The 19,056-nt window shown below is 51.2% G+C and overlaps 5 protein-coding genes across 5 annotated transcripts; 2 read left to right on the plus strand and 3 right to left on the minus strand.

Moving 5' to 3' along the window:
- Positions 1–1,368: 1,368 nt before the first annotated feature.
- ColSpa_06171 (glucan 1,3-beta-glucosidase ARB_02797) lies at positions 1,369–2,521 on the minus strand (the record flags this gene model as incomplete). The annotated part of the gene is made up of 3 exons (XM_049272383.1): positions 1,369–1,607; positions 1,757–2,157; positions 2,256–2,521. 3 exons carry the CDS (start codon positions 2,519–2,521, stop codon positions 1,369–1,371), a joined length of 906 nt encoding a protein of 301 aa, XP_049128340.1.
- Positions 2,522–3,833: 1,312 nt separating this feature from the next.
- On the minus strand, positions 3,834–5,135 carry ColSpa_06172 (candidapepsin-5; the record flags this gene model as incomplete). The annotated part of the gene is given in 5 exon segments (XM_049272384.1): positions 3,834–3,920; positions 3,932–4,202; positions 4,257–4,539; positions 4,614–4,862; positions 4,922–5,135. 5 exon segments carry the CDS (start codon positions 5,133–5,135, stop codon positions 3,834–3,836), a joined length of 1,104 nt encoding a protein of 367 aa, XP_049128341.1.
- Positions 5,136–11,009: 5,874 nt separating this feature from the next.
- On the minus strand, positions 11,010–14,304 carry ColSpa_06173 (vegetative incompatibility protein HET-E-1; the record flags this gene model as incomplete). The annotated part of the gene is made up of 4 exons (XM_049272385.1): positions 11,010–12,542; positions 12,625–13,263; positions 13,299–14,131; positions 14,184–14,304. 4 exons carry the CDS (start codon positions 14,302–14,304, stop codon positions 11,010–11,012), a joined length of 3,126 nt encoding a protein of 1,041 aa, XP_049128342.1.
- A 3,268-nt stretch (positions 14,305–17,572) lies between these two features.
- On the plus strand, positions 17,573–17,926 carry ColSpa_06174 (uncharacterized protein; the record flags this gene model as incomplete). Its single annotated transcript, XM_049272386.1, has 2 exons — positions 17,573–17,599; positions 17,687–17,926. The coding sequence occupies 2 exons, from the start codon at positions 17,573–17,575 to the stop codon at positions 17,924–17,926; spliced, it is 267 nt and encodes an 88-aa protein (XP_049128343.1).
- Positions 17,927–17,990: 64 nt separating this feature from the next.
- On the plus strand, positions 17,991–18,605 carry ColSpa_06175 (putative methyltransferase tdiE; the record flags this gene model as incomplete). The annotated part of the gene is made up of 2 exons (XM_049272387.1): positions 17,991–18,115; positions 18,182–18,605. The coding sequence occupies 2 exons, from the start codon at positions 17,991–17,993 to the stop codon at positions 18,603–18,605; spliced, it is 549 nt and encodes a 182-aa protein (XP_049128344.1).
- Between the last annotated feature and the right edge of the window lie 451 nt (positions 18,606–19,056).

Consider the following 19,056-nt stretch of genomic DNA (forward strand, 5'->3'; position numbering starts at 1 on the left):
GATGAACCGTCTTCTCACCACCCCCCGCCACGCTCATCGTCCAAAACCCCCCTTGTTACGGCATAAGGGGATTTGTGTGCGAACCAAAAGAAAGAGGAGGAAATTTCACGACTTTCAGTGACGGGTTCACGACGAAGCATCTTCATCACATCACACCATCAGCATCAGCGGTTTTCTTTATTGAGCATTTTCATCATCACCATGGAGGACAGCGGAAAGGGGGCACTCGGCGAGCGACCCTTCACAGCGGAGGAATTTTTTTCAATGGTCGAAGCCCAAAACTAATGTGCATCCAAGCATCATCATTATCATCACCAACCCCCTTCGGACGTCCGATGGGCGGCGCTGCGTATGGATGGTCTTGGCACTTCACTTCAACACATTTTTCTTCTTATTCCCCACACCCAATATTTTTAACCACATAACTAGATCTTCCAGACACTTTTCATTTTCGACATATAGGAATTGAAAATGGATATTGAACATAACCCCCCCCTTTCCCTTTTCTTTGGCAGCGCCCTTCTGACGTGTTGCACCCCCCTCCACCTCTAACCAGTCTGACTCGAAGCGACGTGTTTGATCGTAGTCATGCCAGGCAAGCCACGGCGCCCATCAAACACGGTTCCAGTGGCTGAACGCCCGCGCTTCCCAGTTCGGGTGCCTAGTCGAGCAAGGCAAAGGCCGACGCCTCGACACGCATTCCATGGCCTCGCTTGTCGCGGACCGTGTTTTGGGTTTCCCGTGCCTGGCCCGCACTGACGCTCGACCTGCGTCAGGAAACCAATCCCTCTTGATCGGTGCCCCGTGTCGGTTTCGTGCCGACCGGTTAGTGTTCCAGATTTTCGGATGAGGGCCCCATCTCCCCCATTTCTCCACCCGTGACCACGGCACATTTCTGTAACACACGAGAGCCGCACAACCTTAATGCAGTAACCTTGAGCCAATCCGCGCCGGCGCCCTATCTACACACTTGCCTGCCCCTGGACGGACTCGGCGAACTCGTCCACTTGCCGCTGCCTTGTTGTGTGTAAGTTGGCTTTGGGAACTTGGGACTGGCCAGTCTCTCTCGGTCCCGAGACGAGCCAACCACCACATGACGACGCGCCAAATGGCGAAAAATAGAAACCGTCTATTCCGATCACGGTCGCTTTTCGCGTGGAACAGCATCGACTTCGTTCCATCGACTACCAGATGAGGACACAAAGTGTAAATACTGGGCTCGTTTCTTAGGTTATCAAACATCATCTTGTCACCAGTCTCACAAGGCGGAGACGACACACTCCATGTCATCTGAAATGCTTCACTCCTGCGCGGCCCATAACTTTCCATTGCATTCTGTCCTCATTCTCGGGCTTCGCTGCGGTCGGCTCAACACATGAGAGAATATTTGGCGGTACGGTCGGCCTTCATTCCACCCCAGTGAGTCTCGGGCGCTTCGCTGCCGTCCTTGCCGATGGCGTGAGGCTTCCAGGGCTCGTCGAACGCCTCGAAGAAGAAGACGTTGAAGCCCCATTTCACCATGCCGCAGACACCCTCGCCGTAGAAAGCTCGAGCATTGTCATGTCCAGGAATGGACTCTTGGTACTTTGCGCCGTCGCTGGGCCAGCCTGAACTCAATCGAACGTGTCAGTAATCCATTCATCGACGGTATGGTCAGGTGGGTGTGCACGGTGTTCAGTGCGCGGAGGAGATGACATATACGATATTGATACGCGATCAGAGGCAAGGTGACGAAGAACACGTCAGTCCAACTCACCAGTCTCGCCCACCCACAGCTCAGGCTTGTTGACTGACCCGCTGACGCTCCGGATGCGTCCGAACGCCTGCATGATGGAGTCGAAGAAGCAGGCAGTGGCATTGTCCCGCGACTGGCCTTGCCAGTATGAGAAGGCGTTGGCGAGAAGAATATCGGCCTGCTTGATGACAGCGTCGGCTGTGCCGTCTTGGTATTTGTTCCAGCTGTCCGCCGTGCCGATCTTGAAGTGAGGCGCCGATGCCTTCATGCCACTGATCTTGCGTGCGAGCTCGACGCCGGTGAAATTGCCCCGATACAGGGATTCGGAGCCAACTGTGACGGCGTAGACCTGGCTCTCGTAACCGGGGGTGTAGCGGAGGATTGCAGCCTTGTCGGCCGCATAGGACTCCTCCGTGTCGGGCCTATCGGTCCGAGTCAGAATGGGCCGCGCTCCTCTCAAACTTTGACGGAGCTGGGGAAAGAAAAGCTTATTAACAATGGGCAGTGAACCTGGGCTTACCAGATGCCTAGGATCACCTGAAAGTCCTCCTTCTTCGCGGCAGGCAGGATCTGTTGTGCCGTGTTGCACTGATCGGCTGCGTAGATACGCACGATGCTGCTGCCCGAGGCATCCCGAATGGCTCTGAAGTCCGCTTCGTAGTCCGCTTGGTACTTGCACCGGCCGTCTGGCTGCTTCGCGCCGAGGGCGAAGCCCAGAGATCCGGAAGTCAAAACCAGACTGGGAGCTGCGGCCAGGATGACGGCGATGACGGACGTGAAACGCATAATGGGTGTCGATCACCGGATGTTTGAGAGTAGGTAGTTACCTTGGGTGTTGACTTCGATCGCCGTTGGTCGAAGTATCTTCCACTTCGGAGTATTGTATAATTGCGGTAGACAGGGAGCACGAATGTAGGTTGGTGTAAGCAAGAATGATTTTGGTCAATCGTAAAGAGGATGTATTATAGGTGTTGCAAGGAGAGATTTTGAGTAGCGAATGTGAGATACACTTCCTGCTATCAACATCAGTTGCAGCAAGTGAGGGCATTCACCACACAGTCGGGAAGGAATCTTCCTGCACGTCTAAATCAGGAAGGAGCGGGATGCACCCAGGGTCCAACCTTGACATCCCACACCTCCCTCGCGACTTGGGATGAACCAGTGGGAAGGGAACCAAGCGATCATCTCTGCTTCACCAAACTTTGGGAGTGTTCCAAAAGCCTTAGGATTCTCATGGTCGGTTGTCGCTTTCGCAACCACGCGCCTTCACCCGCGAAATAACTTCCCTTTGGACCGGTGAGGATGCCATCTGTTCTAACCTCCTGCCATCTAGGCTTTCTGTCCGCAACTGCAGCCAATTCGCATCATCTCTTTACATGTCACCTAGCATATGACGTGTTAATCACAGGTGACCAAAGATCATGTCAACGTCAATGCCTCTGCGGTAAACCCAAGATGAGTTTCCAATTAAAGCGAGTACCACAAACCGAGCAAGAGAAAGCAGGCATGGTATTCATACAGATCATCAATTTTAGCACAAGTCCAACCTACTCAAATAAGTTCGGGGTCAATCAAAAAGGCAGTCGAACACTCATGCAAGCCCCTTTCGGCAACAAAAGACCAAGTGAGGATAATCGCAGAACCATTGCTAGGTTCCGCATGTTCATTAACCAGTAACAGAAACTATGTTGTCCCATGGCCAGAGAATAGGGTATAAAGCAATCCGCCATGTACAGGAACCCCGATTCGATGTCGTCTATCCGCCGATGCAGCGGCCATGTTGATTTCATCCCAACGCCCAACCCATGCATTGATTTTCAGCCGTTCAATTATGTACGCCAATTAAAGAAGGAACATGGATACTTGAACAGCCAGCAGAGCGCCAGCTGCCATCCACATGTTGGAAGATGTCACACGACCGGCAGCATTCTCGTTATTGCCGTTGCTGCCGCTGCCGCTGCCGCCGCCACCGCTGTTGCTAGAACCGGCCTGGCATTCACCGGTGAACTTGGCGGCCGCGTTCTTGCCGAGAGGGATCTTTTGCAGGTTGGTGCCGCAGTTGACGTAGGGAGCGAAGTGGAGAGCGGGTGTCTCCTGGTCAAAAACGACATATGTCGAACGGAGAAATGAGTCTCCAAGAAGGTAGGAACCGTCGGTAGCCTTGTCTGCGCCGAGCACGCAGTCCCTACTGCTCACTTGCCAGATGAACTCGGACAAGGGCACCTTCATGGTGTAGTCGCCGAACTTGAAGTCGATCGTACCTTGGGTGTCGCACGGAACGACATACATGTTGACGGAGGAGTCGAGGCGACCGCCCAGGTCGCTTCCGAGAGAATCGACGACAGCAGAAGGAAGGTAGCTCAAGGTGGCGCCAGTATCAAAGAAAACTGGGAAGTTGGAGTTGGAGTATGTCTTGGCACTGCTGCCGGATTTGCTCAAACCGACCGAGTCGAGTTGAACCCAGTATCTGCAAGTGGAATTAGAAGGGCCATAATGAACGCCGTGATTCAAGTTCACTCACCTATACAGGTTCTCGCCGTTCTGGGGTCCAAGGATGGGGGCAGAGTGCAGGTTACCGCTGAACTTCTTGGTGTCGACGCCACCGAAAGAGATGAGGCCACTACCCGTCTTCTCCTCCTTGGTTCCGAGAGCAATGCCCATCGTGAGGGACTCGATAATGTTCTGAGCCTTCATCTCGTCAACGACGGTTGGGTAACCAGTGTTGTTGACAGCCTCGCCGAAGCTGAGACCGAGAATGCCCCTGTTAAGATCGACACTGTCGGTGGCGTAGCCGAAGACGGTGTCTACCAGTGAAATGTCTATGATATTCTGTCAGTTGATGTGTTGCTTGGTGGGCACAGAGGAGAAGTGCACGTACCACTGCCGGGAATTGTGATGTTATCGCTGACATATTGCAGAACCACCTCTCCTTTGCCGTACTTGATGCGGCCCGTCTGGCGATAAATAGACGAGGTCGAAGAGTCTTGGGGATCGTACTGGCCATTGGCTCTGCAAGATTGGGTCTGGGCGGTGCTGCCCGCATTGGCGCAGTTGGGGTTGACCCAAAGCTCGGAGGATCCGGTATCGATGGCAACCTTGGTATCTTGACCAGGAGTGCCAATGTTGACTGGTAAAGCAAATTAGCTACGTGCGACGAACCGGTGTATACAGAATGTAAGCACGTACGCTCAATCAGGTACGTCGTGGACGTTACGTTAAGGACAGGGGCATCGGTGTCCGAGACTTGTCTTCTCCTTAACTTCTCCAGAGGATGAATTCTAATGTCCTGGTAGACAGGCAGAGACAGGACGCCGGGGCTCGAGTTCGTCTCTTCGCGGGGAACAGACAGTGCCGACACGCTCGCTGCGAGGGCAGCGAAAGGAAGCAGGCGGGCGGCCATGACGATATTCGGGGTGTGGTGATGTCGGGGTCGCGAGTCGGTATGTGCTTGGTATGCAGGCGGCGGCAACGCAACGTCGGTAATATCTAGGGGTCGCTAGAGAGTTGTCGTAGATGCAAGTCACGAAATCCCAAGCCTAGAACCGAAATCGATGAACAAGCCAAAAGGGATAGCTGGAGACGGGGGGAGACCACGACGACTGGAGACGTCCAAGAAAAAGAGTGGGATGGCAATGCTTTTAAAAGACTGTGGTGGTGGTGGTGCCTTGGCAAATTGGTCGCCCAGACTCGTAGCGTCAATGGGAGACGAGAGGTGTGGATGATGAGAGAGACCAAGGATTGACGGACCGGGAGTGTTCGTCTAGGCGCCTTGTAGCAGGAGACCAGAAGCATCACCGAGGGACACGCCCTTAAGGGGAAGCGACCAGGATACAGCACCTTCCCTGGCTGGTGACCTCACTGGATTGGGTTAATTATGGAGAACCTGGAAGGCAGGAAGGAAGGCGTGAGAACTTGGGAAGGTGGCACTGCACTGCATTGCACTGTGTGGGCGCTGCTGCTGGTGTCGATGCGACCGTGGCAGGTACATTTCCTGCAAAACAGCGGCGAAAAGGTACATGGAAATCCATCGAAGCTGACCCGTCGACGGAGCTCCTCTCTGGCTGGGGCTGAGCTCAGCCGAACTCTCCTGGCTCCGTTGAATACATAGTACCAGCGTTCCCCGGTTCCCTTCGACAGCCACTGCCAGCCTCTGCCAGCCACGCGCCCTCATCATTCGTCCAGAAATCAATTACTACGGGGACCTGCACCCAAAGTGATCGTCTGATTGGGCAGATGCGTAAGACACGGGCCAGGACGCAGGACGGGGCAGTGGCTTGAACACAACAGCCAGCCCAGTCCCTGAATATCCTTCCGTCCCTTGTCCCTTTCCCAGCTCCCAGCGCTGGAATCCCAAGCACTCGGCCACCCTTTTGGCTGTCAAAAAGAAAGTACAAAAGTACGTACATCTCCAGCATCCCCACGAGAGCAATCGCTGAGGACCGGGATGTTTGGTCTGTTCCTGGGCTTGCATTTGTGTTTTGCATCCGACCCCTTTGGCTCCTGATCACGTCCGGTTTTCATCGTCACTCTTCACCTTCTCGGTTACCATGACATCGTGTTCGGCCTACCCAGTAGACATCGACGCCGTCGACGAGGCGGACTCGGGCGGCGCCTTAGATTAGAAACTGCCGCCAGCAGGCAGCGCTAGACGTGGCAATGGAGACAACCGCCGCGCACAGCCTCCAAAGGAAGTCATCGGATTTTCGGCACCACCATACAGCAGCTGGAAAAACGCCCAATTGCGTTAAGATGACTGACATGCAATGCACTTCACAACCTTGGCCCCATTCCCCGTTGGCCCTCCTCTCCATCAGACGGTCCATCGATTGACCGGGTGGCCTCCCTCGATTCTGCTTTACCACAGCAGCCGCCTTCGAAAGCACGTGTGGCCAGTCCACCACCGGCATGCCCAACCCGTCTCCCTAGTGGTCGCCTTGGCAAGAGGATTACGACGACATTCGCCCACCCTTCTGCGCTGCGATCCGTTGTCGGGGCCCTTTCTATTTTTTTCCCTTGTATCCCGACCGCTTACGGATACATTTCTGCGGCTGTCACAAATGAACCGAGAGCACAAGGCTGCTCGTTGTCTTGTGCAGCAAGCTACTAGGTAAGGTTATTCCAATATTGTTTCCACTCTAACCTGACTGCCCTCTATGACACACAGGCCGCCGAGAGGCCCATCCCCGCCGTCAACTCGTGCCCCCTCTGTCCCCACGAGCCCATGCTCGCAAGAATAGGGAGGCTTGGCTTGGAACCTTCTCTCGAACAGCACAACTGCCATGGCAACTATGCTTGCCGGCAAAGCCATCTGCCCCGGCCAAGTGCCTACGAACCCTTGGCACGTCTCGAGGCATAAGCGCCTTCCAAGATCTGATCACCACCCGCTAGCTGCCTTTACCGTGGCAAACAATACACACAGTGGAGCTCTCAAAGGTGAAGTTCGACTGGTGGCTGCAACTATCGCCGGAATTTAAGCGGACAACGAAGAATGAGGCGATCGACGTCGCTTCAGGCAAAGCAGCATGCCGCTGCGACTCAATCAGGCCCTTGGCCTCTCGCGCTGTTTCTGGCTAGCGTAGGCAGCATCAGCTAGAAAGCCACCATATGACGCTCAAAAAACCCAAAACCCCCCCCCCCCCCCCCCGGATGAGACATTAGGCCACCGATTCCGCCTGCGCTAATGCTACCGCGATGCCGTCCAGGACCTTGGCATCGGCGCATATTGGGCCTTTTTGATTCTTGATTTCCAATAGGTATTCGTCCACCTTGTGATTTCCAACTCGACAACCGCCTGAATCTGCAGGGGCGCAGATCTCCCTTGAGATGGGTTTTTCGGTGGAGAAGACAGATGCCGATTTTCCCAGCCCCAGCCTGGCATCCGCTGCTCATTCGGCAACGCGAACTAGTCAAAGCGGGCATCGTTCGACCAAGCAGGCTTCCGCTTACGGCTTCTCTTCATTTGACGAAATCATGCTTCTTCGAGACCCGCGCGGATGCCTTCCGACCCCTTCGGTAAGGCCTAATCGGCTGGCTAAAAAATGCCCATCGAAAGGCAAGTCTGCCCCATCAACCGCCTCCATTCGTACTGTGTGCGTCGCCTTTCTCGGCACCTTCGGGCGACAGACCCCAGCCATTTTCTGATTCCTTTTGTACGCTAGTCCTCAGCCCTGAGGCGAAATCGCTAGATACGGGCTGCGGAATGGCTTCCATCTCTTTTAGGCTTCGAGTTCAGACTTACATCGTGCAGCTAGCTGAAGTCAAACGGAACGGCATGCCGCAGCCTTGTCTGCCATGGTGTCGCATTTCAAGTCTCGTCGCAGTGACCCCACACTCTATTGTCTCGCCGACAGAAGCCCACTGTCAACTAAGGCAATTGCATTGTTCACGTCATCGAATGACAAGACATGGCATCCTCGCCTTTTCGCGCTGATAATGTTTCGACATCCTCGAGCGCACCGTTTCGCGGGCTAAAAACAAACAGAGTTCACCCAGATCTGTCTCTGCATCCCCTGCAGCCGCGATCAACAAAGATTCTGCACAACCTTAATTGTTGGTTCCTTAACGTGACATGTCGAAAGCTGTGCAACCGCATTTTTTTTTAAGCTCCCGAATCTCGCTCCGGCTCGGGTTCCCGCAGGGTACTGCGCCCTTCCGCCTGGAGTGACGTCCTTCGCTTGCTCCGTCTTGGCGCATGTTCCCTGCAAGGCGCAGCCCATCGTTTTATGATGGCCTCAGAGACATCCACCGTTTTCAGCCTGTCCTTTGTGGCATTCCCTTTAAAGGCCTAGGGTCTTTGATAGCTTTACGTGCGACTTTGAGAATCCTCATCTAGTCCCGTTTACGATGCCATCGGTTTCGGGTGCGCCAGTAGCCCATCCGAGCGTAGCACAACGGGACGGCCTCGCTCTTGTTTGCTCTCGACAGCGCCACGAGAGCGAGGCCGTTACGACCACTGCTTTGCGGCGCGGCGAAACGTGCCAAATCGCTCGTTGCAACGGCTGGAACTCGGGTGTCTCGCAGCCCGGGGTCCGGGCGAGACCGATCCGTCCGCCTCGGCGGCGTCTTGTGAGCGTCACAGGGTCAGCAGCGACTTGGCTGTCTCACGGCTCGACCGCGTCTGCTGTGGCGAGGGCGCGGATATGGAATTTCCTGTGCCACTGACGGGTTCCAAGCCCCCGGGCTGAGACATTTGAGTGCCAAATCGAGGCAACACAATAAGAATTCTTGACTTTTGACTGGAAGGATTTTGCTTGGTTCCAGGGGCCTTTGCTAACAACTCCGTCTCTATTTCGGTACCATTCTCACCGTGTTATTTCGTCTACGCCCATTGTATGGTTCCCCCATACTATGCTGAAGACTTTAGCAAGCATAGAGAAGCAAGCTTAGAGATGTCGCCGGACCTATCATTTCCCATAGTGACGACAGAACAACGGCAACATTCGCAAGAACATTGCCTTTCAGTTCATTTCTGTGATCGGGATCTCTCTCATGTTCCTATCGTCTCGCTAGTATTCCTCATGTGGCACGGTGACGACAAGGCCGAAGAGTGGAATCGTTTAATGAGAGTCACGATAACCATGTGTCAATCAACGACACCGATCTCTCAGTCAGTCATGGCCTATCTAAAGTCCAAATACAATACCAGATCCTCCAGCGATTCTTGTGTCGCTGCGCTCATGAGTTGCAACAACTTTATTAATCACGACAACAGGTCCTAATAACTATGGATATTGAGTAGTTGTGTAGGTGACTACCGGCTTGCTAACATGCTCATTGGTGTTCGCCGCGATGACCTACAGCAGTGTACAGCTCTCAGAACAGGGCAAGTGAGCTATGCACTCGATCTTGTTTGTTAGGATAACTTATCAAGTGGATTAAGTTGGGCCATAGTAGCGCTCAAGAACAGGAGCATTCGTCCATTTTCTGGCAGCATCAGATAAACCAATGGGCCACCGTTAGTAGACGCAAGAAAGCTTCAGCAAGCTTAGAAGGGAACCTGTCCCCAATTTCCTTCGTCGCGGAGTTTAGTCCATGGGTTCATACAAGAGCCTGAAAGCACAGCATTGATGATGCACTTTGGCGTTGGCATAAGTTCGCTACTTGCAGATAGTTTCTGTTTCCTGCTCAATAGTTGGCGAAAGAGGTAGGCGCAACGACACATGCACCAACAGTACATGTAACTCCTTGCTTCAACAACCTCTCCCTCAACGTTCATACGGCCTGCGTATGAAGCTTTTTTTCAAGTACTATATTACATGGGTTGACACACGCCTAATATCAGACATAGAAGTGGCAATTTAATATTCCAGCCCCTTCCTATCTGTCTTCAGAACCAAAGTGTGAGCTGTGAATACAACCCCACCATGGTCAATATGGAAAGAGCTGGGCCAAGTCGGGGTAATAAAGTTGACAGCCTGAGCTCTTTTGTGATCAGCGCTATATCAAAATTCACAAAGACATCCATCGATTTGTGGGTGAAGTCTTTGTTATTCACCTTCCCATCTCGCAAGTATCAGCGGAATTGATTCATATCTGTTGGCCAGTATGTCAGTGCCACGGGATCTGGCATTTCGGAGGGGCCGTTTCGCGGCACATTTACTTTTGTGACGAGGCTGTCCATAATTCATGCATCATGTATCTCACACATAGAGCTCGTCGGGGAAATTTCCTTTGTTGGTGATCTCCTTACGACAGGAGCCAGACCATCCCTATTCTTTTTGGTGGTGTTCCTACTGGCATTTCCAGCGTGCTCTGTGTGAACATTCTGTGAGGGACCAATTATTACAGAAACTGCTTCATCTGGAGCAATAAACCGGAAAGACCTCTAGTAATCCATTTCGTGTCTAGAATGTACATCCGACTGGAGTTGCAAGTCGCCTTACTTATGCCCTAGATCTTTCCGCTAAATAGTCACCGCCATTATCGTATTTTTTCCTAGGATAAACTCGAGATCCCAGCAAGGCGTTCCGCAGTGTCGTCCAAGTGGCACATTAATCAAGACAATGCAGCAAAACCAGCCCCACAGGCAACTATGAACCCTATCTTCAGGTGCTAGTTAGTAGCCAACATAGATACTAGAATTACTTGGAAAGCTAATGACTATCAACGTAAACAAGGAAAGGATCAAATGTCTAGGGTATACGTGATGTTGTGCCAGCGAACTATAAGAAATCAACTGTTCTTATACACTTCCTGCCGCAAACTATCAAGGAAGATGTGTACAAGCTTTGAGCAACAACGTGAGGAAGATAGAAGAGGAAGCCAAATGAGACTTTCAGACTATGATCTCGCTATCCGAGAATCTAAAAAGCAAAACCCGGCCTGATTCACAGCCGATAGCGACCGCAGGCCCTACCACAATCGATATTCCTGGCCGGTATTCTGGCGGCAGCCACAGCAAGTTTTCAGAGTGTCTCGTAATCCATACGTTGGTACAGAATCCATAATCGTATAAGCGACGCTTTTCAATCGCAGTAGCTACTGGTGGATGCGTTGCAGCACTTATACTAGTTACTGTTTCTAGGTCAACAGCGCCCATATCCGTATGGAGTTGCCGTCCGTCTTCTGAAATGTAAATATACTTCAGCCCTGGATCTACATTAAAATTTTGGAGACACCAGCCTGTCTTAGTGTCCCAGATCTTAATGGTTTCGTCATATGACGCTGATGCTAGCAGCGTACTATCGCATGAGAAGGCCATCAACCTGACGCTGTCACTGTGGCCTTCAAGCGTATGGAGGCACTGGCCTGTTACGCTGTCCCAGACTTTAATAGTTTCATCGGCTGACGCTGATGCTAGTAGTGTGCTATCATCTAGGAAGGCTACTGACCAGACGTTGCTCCGATGGCCCCTAAGCGTCTGGAGACACTGTCCTGTTGCGCTGTCCCAGACCTTAACGGTCGTATCAGCTGACGCTGATGCTAGTAATGTACCATTGCCTGAGAAGGCTACTGACCAGACCATGTCGTTATGACCATTAAGCGTCTGGAGACATTGCCCTGTTGCGCTGTCCCAGACCTTAACAGTCTCATCAGCTGACGCTGATGCTAGTAACACACTATCGCTTGAGAAGGCTACTGACCCAACGACCTGACTATGGCCCTCAAGCGTCTGAATACAGTGTCCTGTTACGCTGTCCCAGACTTTGATGGTCTTATCGCTTGATGCTGACGCTATCTGCGTTCCATCGCCTGAGAAAGCAACTGAGTTAACGACGCTGCTATGGCCCCTAAGCGTCTGGAGACATTGTCCTGTTGCGATGTCCCAGACCTTAACGGTCTTGTCGACCGACGTTGATGCTAGTAGCATCCTATTGCCTGAGAATTCTGCTGAATTAACGACCTGGCTGTGGCCCATAAGCGTCTGGAAACACTGGCCTGTTGCAATGTCCCAGACTTTGATGGTCTTATCAACCGATGCTGACGCTAGCTGCGTTCCATCGCCCGAGAAAGCAACTGAGTTAACGGCGCTGCTACGGCCCTTGAGCGTCTGGAGGCACTGTCCCGTTGTGCTATCCCAGACTTTAATGGTGCTGTCGCTCGAAGCTGAAGCTATCTGCGTACCATTGCGTAAAAACGCCACAGAATTAACACCTTGACTGTGGCCCTCAAGTGTCTGTAGGCATAAATCCCACTCGTCTTCCATAGCCGGCATCGAGACTATCCATTTAGGTTCCTCACCACAGAACATATTTCTTATGATGCTTTGCATTGGGCTAAAGATGAGCGCTGAAGCATACGTCTGAAGAGGACTGTTCTCTATGCTTGCTCTATGGGTCCGAATAAACCGCAGCCCATCCCAAGCTAGCTTTGTTAGCTTGGATGTTGCTGCTGACGCCTAGTTGTTATTAGTTCTATTACATGCCCTCAAAGTACACACCGAAACGAACCTGGGCTAGATGTGCTAGCTTAGCGAATTGGAGGACGCCCTCTGATATGTTTCCAAGAAGACTCAGTGCCTCTAAGAGATGCAGGTAGTGCTCTGTTAAAAACAAATAAACCGGTCCACGATCCTGGAGATTTTGGTCGCGTTTCTGTGCGGTGGAGTTACTGTCTGTTAGATGATGAACCCAGTAGAAACAGGAATACCGGACCGGCGCTAGCGGATCAGGATTTGGTGGCTTGACTTGGTTGACAGAATACCCTGGCGCGCGTAGCTGATATATATCACGTCGGAGCGTTGTTGACATGACTTGAAGTGATCTGGCGACAATAGTGCGGTTTTCTTCAAATATACCATGTGGGTAGATCCTATTCGATTCCTTCTTCATTAAGAAATCCTTTGCCGACTGATGGACAAAGTAGATGCATCCCTCCCGAAGAGTCAGCAGAGACCCACAAAGTCCGATAATCGTCTGTAACGATTCGACATCATTAGGGAAATCCTCTGGTGGCTCGATAAGAGACGTAAGCTCTACTAAGCTGAGTGGCCGGTACACCACCGACACGCGACTAAGCACCTGTCTGCAAAGATCTGCATCGACTGAGTTATACTTGAAAATGCGGTCCATCATCCGCGCGTATGCCATCTATGAGCCTTCGGGTCTGCTAACTCCTGACATACTAATGCTACCCAAAGGAAAGTATCGTTTGCGTTAGACACCAAGTGTTGCAGGACAGTGTTCCGTGTTTTGTCGTCGTAATGCTTCCACCGCACTAGCTGATTCACCTTATACTGGATGTATCTGCCGACGGCGGCTGATATCGACTGTTGATTCAGCTCCAGTGAGAGTCGGATCTTCTGCGTGGCATCAGCCAGGGCGTTTTCGATGTTGGGCCAGTTACGGCTGGACACAATCAATTTTGAGCGGGATGAAGAAGATATTTGGACAATCAGGTGTAGAAGCTGGTCAAGGTTCGTCTCGCACTCGTCAAGTGCGTCAATGAGTAGATAGATATCGGTATCTTGCAGGCATGGGTCTTGCAATATGCTTATGAGCATCTTGGACAAGACGTCCCAGCTGTTGACATCTTCAAACAGCTGTCTGCCCGCATGGTCGTACTTCTTGCGTAAGCGCTCGATTAGGCATGTTTGTTGATCGAGAAGCATATAGATAAGGCCGCGGAGGACGGCTGTCGCATTATTTAGGCGCAGGTCAGTCGCTTGGCAGAAGAAGTAGGACAAAATTCGAGTATCTGCGGGCTGCTTCTCTAACTCGTCGATAATGCCGCAGAGTAACATCGTCTTGCCTTTGCCTGGGTCGCCCTTGATCCAGAGCAACCGGCTCTGGTCGGATTTTTGCCATTGCTGAAAGTCGGCATGTTCAAGGATCCAGTAGTATGAGTCTCGTAGGAGGCCGCCTTTCGTGCGTTCAATACGCGTCTTGTCGTCACGCGGGTCGGTGGACCGCAGGTCGGCCAGGAATTTGGTGTCCTGCTCAGAGCGGTCATGAGAGACTGTTTGGTACGTTAGTGATGAACTCCAAAACAAATGGCTACAGTCACTGACTGATATTAAGATCTCTGCCTATGTTGAGGTTTCCAGAGCCTGAGTGTGAAATCCCCTGTCCATGAAACTCCGACCGAGGGTCAGGGTTCCGTTGACTTGTAGCGCGCTCCCCTGTCGACATTGGAAAAACGAGCCCCAATATGACTTGTGCCTGCCTCTAGGAGTCTTCCTATGCAGCTTGATCGGAAGCGTACTTATGCAACTGTCGTCATTTGGATTGTCGACTCTGGACCGTGGCTGAGGTAAGTGACGATGACAAAATCACGCAGGCAGCAAGCATCCTCCCGAAAAGGGAGAATCAGGCTGAGGGTTGCTGGTTGACCAATAGAACCCCAGAGATGTTCGCATGCATCTCAGCTGCGAGAAGTGTTTGGAGCTGCAGGCTGCGCCGCTTGCCAGCATTTTTTTCCAATCGCCGAGAAGCCGAAGACAGGTGAAGCCAACTAAGGCTGGCAGGCGATGTGCATCTTGGTACCCAGCGATTAGCCGGCTTCACACGCAGCACTATAACTATTGTGATTCAAGCTTTGCCCCTCATCTCCAGGTGTTCAGTGTGCTACTTTCGCTAATCACTTACCACCCCTCACTCGTTTACTCCCCAGGGCCACTTCCGGAGTTTTCGCGGCACAGTCTCGAAGCGGTTCTGCATCGATAGCCGGCACTTCTTATTGTGAAATACTATGTTTTACTCGCTCATATCTTGCTCACACGTTCCATGTATTGCAATATAGAACGGGCTACACACTGGACTGAAACACTACACCGCCGCGACGGTATGTGGTATCGGACTTCGAGATGAGCGCTGTCCGATATATGCTTGACCCGGAGCACCCTAGCCTGCCGCCCAAAGGAGACAATTCGAAGACCAATATCCTGGGCGAGCTCAGCGACGTTGTCGAGAACAAATAGACATACAAGCTGTTTGCACGCATAATACTTAACAGTAAATTTAAATACTTAGATGTCAAATAGATATTGCTCGCTCGCTTACACTAAAACAAAAGAGCTCAAGGCGCCACACCGGTCGGATGCCGGCATCCGAACAACTACTCCGTAAGCATCTCCATAATCCCGGCTGTTCGCACTGCCGGCTGCGTTGCCGGCGCGGGGAATACCCCACCATTCAATGGTAACAATGTCCGTTGACAACATCAGCACTCAGCTCCAACATTCGCTTGATTCCAATCGATTCCAACAAATTGTACTTCCGTTCTTTACCTCGAAGCAAAAATGAGTGCCGGTAGCATCCCTACACTGCAAAAAGCGGTCCTGATTGAAAACCCTGGCCCTGAAGCTAAGATTGTCGTCCGCGATGATGTACCTGTAGGAAATCCCGGGCCGTACGAAGTTCTTGTTGAACTTAGTTCCACCGGAGTTTGGTAAGTACAGTACATGCCATCACTCGGTAGAAGCCAAGGCTCAGAGTGTCTTGTTAGTGGATCAGAAGTCCGAGCTCTCTGTGGCTGGGGTTCCTACGACCCAATCGTCGGCCATGAGGGCATCGGTAAGGTCGCAAAGCTAGGTGAATATGTTCCCGCGTCTCTACTGGGTCAGAGAGTCGGAGTAAAGTGGCTGTACAGAGCCTGCGGCGAATGCTCGGTCTGCGTGCGAGGGTTCTCCAACAACTGTCCGAGGCAGGTGAACACAGGCAAACATTGCCCTGGGACACTGCAGCAGTACGTCGTTGCCGACTCACGATACCTGACTCGGATACCGCTAGGAGTCAGTAACGAAGAGGCAGCACCATTGCTTTGCGCAGGTCTTACAATGATGGGCGCAATCTCGATGCTAGACAATGACCTGTCTCGCGGCGACTGGGTTGTCATTCAAGGCGCGGGAGGAGGATTGGGTCATCTTGGAGTCCAGATTGCGTCCAAAATGAGAGGGCTTCGTGTCATTGCGGTGGATACTGGGCATGAGAAACAGTCAATCACTGAAGCCTTAGGAGCCGAGGCTTACATCGACTACGCAACTGACGATGTGGAGAAGGCAGTGATGGATCTGACCGAAGAGGGTGCCCATGCCGTTATTGTAGTCCCTGGATCCGAGGAAGCTTATCGTATTGCACCCAGATTGGCAAGAGCTATGGGGACGATTATCTGCGTTGGGCTACCACACAACGAATTCCAACTTCCCATAACAGTCACTCAATGCGCCATCAAAGGTATGTATTTGTACTGCAGGTTACTTCCTGGCTTAAAAACTGATTCATACTTACAAGCCTTGACGATCAGAGGTGTCATGGTTGGCACAGAGGAGCAGATGACTGAATTGCTTCAAGAAGCAAACAAAGGAACTATCAGGGCGGCTGTGAAGTCATATGATTTAACCAATGTCCCAAATATCATGGCCCGGCTCGCAAGAGAGGAGATATCTGGAAGAGTTGTCATTAGCTGTCGTTAAGAAGCATGGGAGACGGTTTCAAAAAGCAGTCCATGTTTCTAGAAGCGACTGGCTGTATTTGCCTGTACACAATATCCCTTTCCCCCTTTATCGTGAGTATTGACTCAAGGACGATGAAAAGGATTAAGTGACGCTGAATGTGATGAACGTTACTCGACGTGGATGGCCCGACGAACCATGCAGCATGCAGCTAACCTAGGGGTACGACATTGATCCGACCGTTTCCTCTCCTGGTTTTTGGGTGGGGCATCACACCCTACAAGGTTGAAACCCTTGCGACAGCATAAATCATCAACTGCTGTTGGTTCTGTAATGTGCGCATTCTTGATATGGCTACTGTTTCTCAGATGATACTGTAGTCGGGTAACTCTGCCACAAACGTGCATAATGATTTGCCAAGAAGAGGGGTATTAATAAAGTCAGGCCACGTCTTTTTCTAAATGTTCCTGAGATATTTGGTTTCTACACAAAATCTTTGGAGCAAACAGAGCCAATCTTCGAATTGTCATTGATAGTAGGAAACCTTTCTTTGGCCATCACTCCTTGGACCCGGCATCGTGTCCGAACCTGCAATACCCAATCTTACGAGCAACACATCACCTCCTCCTGAACCCAGTCCGTCTTCTCAGCTAGATCATGATGCAGGTGGCGGTGATGGTGATGTGATTTTCCCAGAAGAGGTATGAAGATTTCAATGCTTATGGAACACTTTTCTAAATTTACCTCCATACAGATCACAGATGACAATGCATCGGCAGTGGGTAGCGTAAGTATCGTAGGATTTCTGATTTCATCAGGCCGCATGCACATTCTAATGTCACTAACGGTAGAGTATTGCCTCCTCAACCACCAGCGTGTCAAGTTTAGTTATGGACTATCGAGTCGAGAATGGGCGGACGTACCATTCATACAAGGACGGCAGTAAGCCACCCCTTGGGTCAAGTCTGTGACAGTGAAACTGATGGGCATAGAATACACCACCCCCAATGACGAGCGAGAGCTGGATCGACTTGGTATGGCAACCTCGTATGATTTGCATGGCTTCATATGAGCCTCAAAGGAGCTGTGACTGACATGGCATCGATCCCAAAGATCTGCAGCACAACATGTTCCCCAGAACTTTCGGGAACCGACTCGGAACTGCTCCGCCCAATGAGAAGGACTCAAACGTAGGACGGGTTCTCGACATTGGTACAGGCACTGGTATCTGGGCGATTGATTTTGGCGACGAGCACCCTGACGCCGAGGTTCATATGACGTCGGCTCCGGAGAGGGCAAAATGCCGTGTTCTAACGATTTCTACAGGTTCTCGGCGTCGACCTTTCTGCCACGTGGCCTAGCTAGTACGTTTTTCCAAATAATAGTATTCGAAACTGTCTCTAAACGTTTCTAGCATGCCTCCGAATGTCAAGTTTGAGATTGATGACTGAGGAACCTTGGACGTTCTCTCAACCCTTTGACTATATCCATAGTCGGGTCATGCAGACAGGGATCGGTAACTGGGCCAACTACTTTAAAAAGTGCTATGAGTGAGTAACACCAATAAATCTAAGGAATCTGGTTCAAGCGTATGGCTAACAAACAAATAAAAACAGCAATCTTACCCCTGGCGGGTACCTTGAAGTGAACGAAATCGACCTATTCCCGATGTCGGACGACGGGACTCTCAAAGAGAACTCGGCAATCTTGAAGTCAACTCTGATGATTCAAGAGTGTTCAATTATTTTTGGACGCCCTTGCCTAAATATCAGGGACTTGGCCGATCTTATGACTGATGTCGGCTTCGAGGACGTCATAGTCCAGAGGTATAAGTGGCCTACGAATACATGGCCTAAAGACATGCGGTACAAAGAGTTGGGTTCATGGTGCCATGATAACATTGTAGCTGGTTGGGAGGGCTTTTGTCTAGCACCCTTCACCAGAGCGCTGAACTGGTCTAAAGAAGAGGTTCTTTTGTTTATGATTAAGGTGCGAAAGGAGTTTGCCGACAAGCAAATCCATGCTTACTTCTCGATGTAAGTAAAGATCCGGTGTTTTGTCTTTGTCGCCTGGCTAATATTGAATAGCTGGTCAATTTAAGGCAGGAAGCCATGCAAACCTCGTGCAGATGTTAATCAAATTTCCTCCGAGTTGTCGGTTCGCGAAGATGGAGAGACCTGGCCATGTCAAGGCTCAGGCTGAACCAGAATTACTTTTCTTTTACAAATGGAAGAGAGTGCTTGGTAGATTAAGCGTTCGGTTCAGGTAATTGTATTCCCAGGACGACGTCTCATAAATGGCTTCCATGCTCAGATAGATTATGTCAATCTATTCCAGGCTCTTGGAGGTATCTATTTCTTTTTGTTAGTAAACAACACGAGAACAGACCTGAGTTCTCTTAATTTTGTTAATTTTTAATCTCGTATCTTCCTTCATAAGCAGCAGCATCGCCAAATTAGCTTCAATATAGACCATAAGCATGCCTGTTGTA

This window comes from Colletotrichum spaethianum, assembly GCF_022836535.1.
Source record: "Colletotrichum spaethianum MAFF 239500 DNA, contig14, whole genome shotgun sequence".
NCBI lineage: Eukaryota > Fungi > Ascomycota > Sordariomycetes > Glomerellales > Glomerellaceae > Colletotrichum > Colletotrichum spaethianum.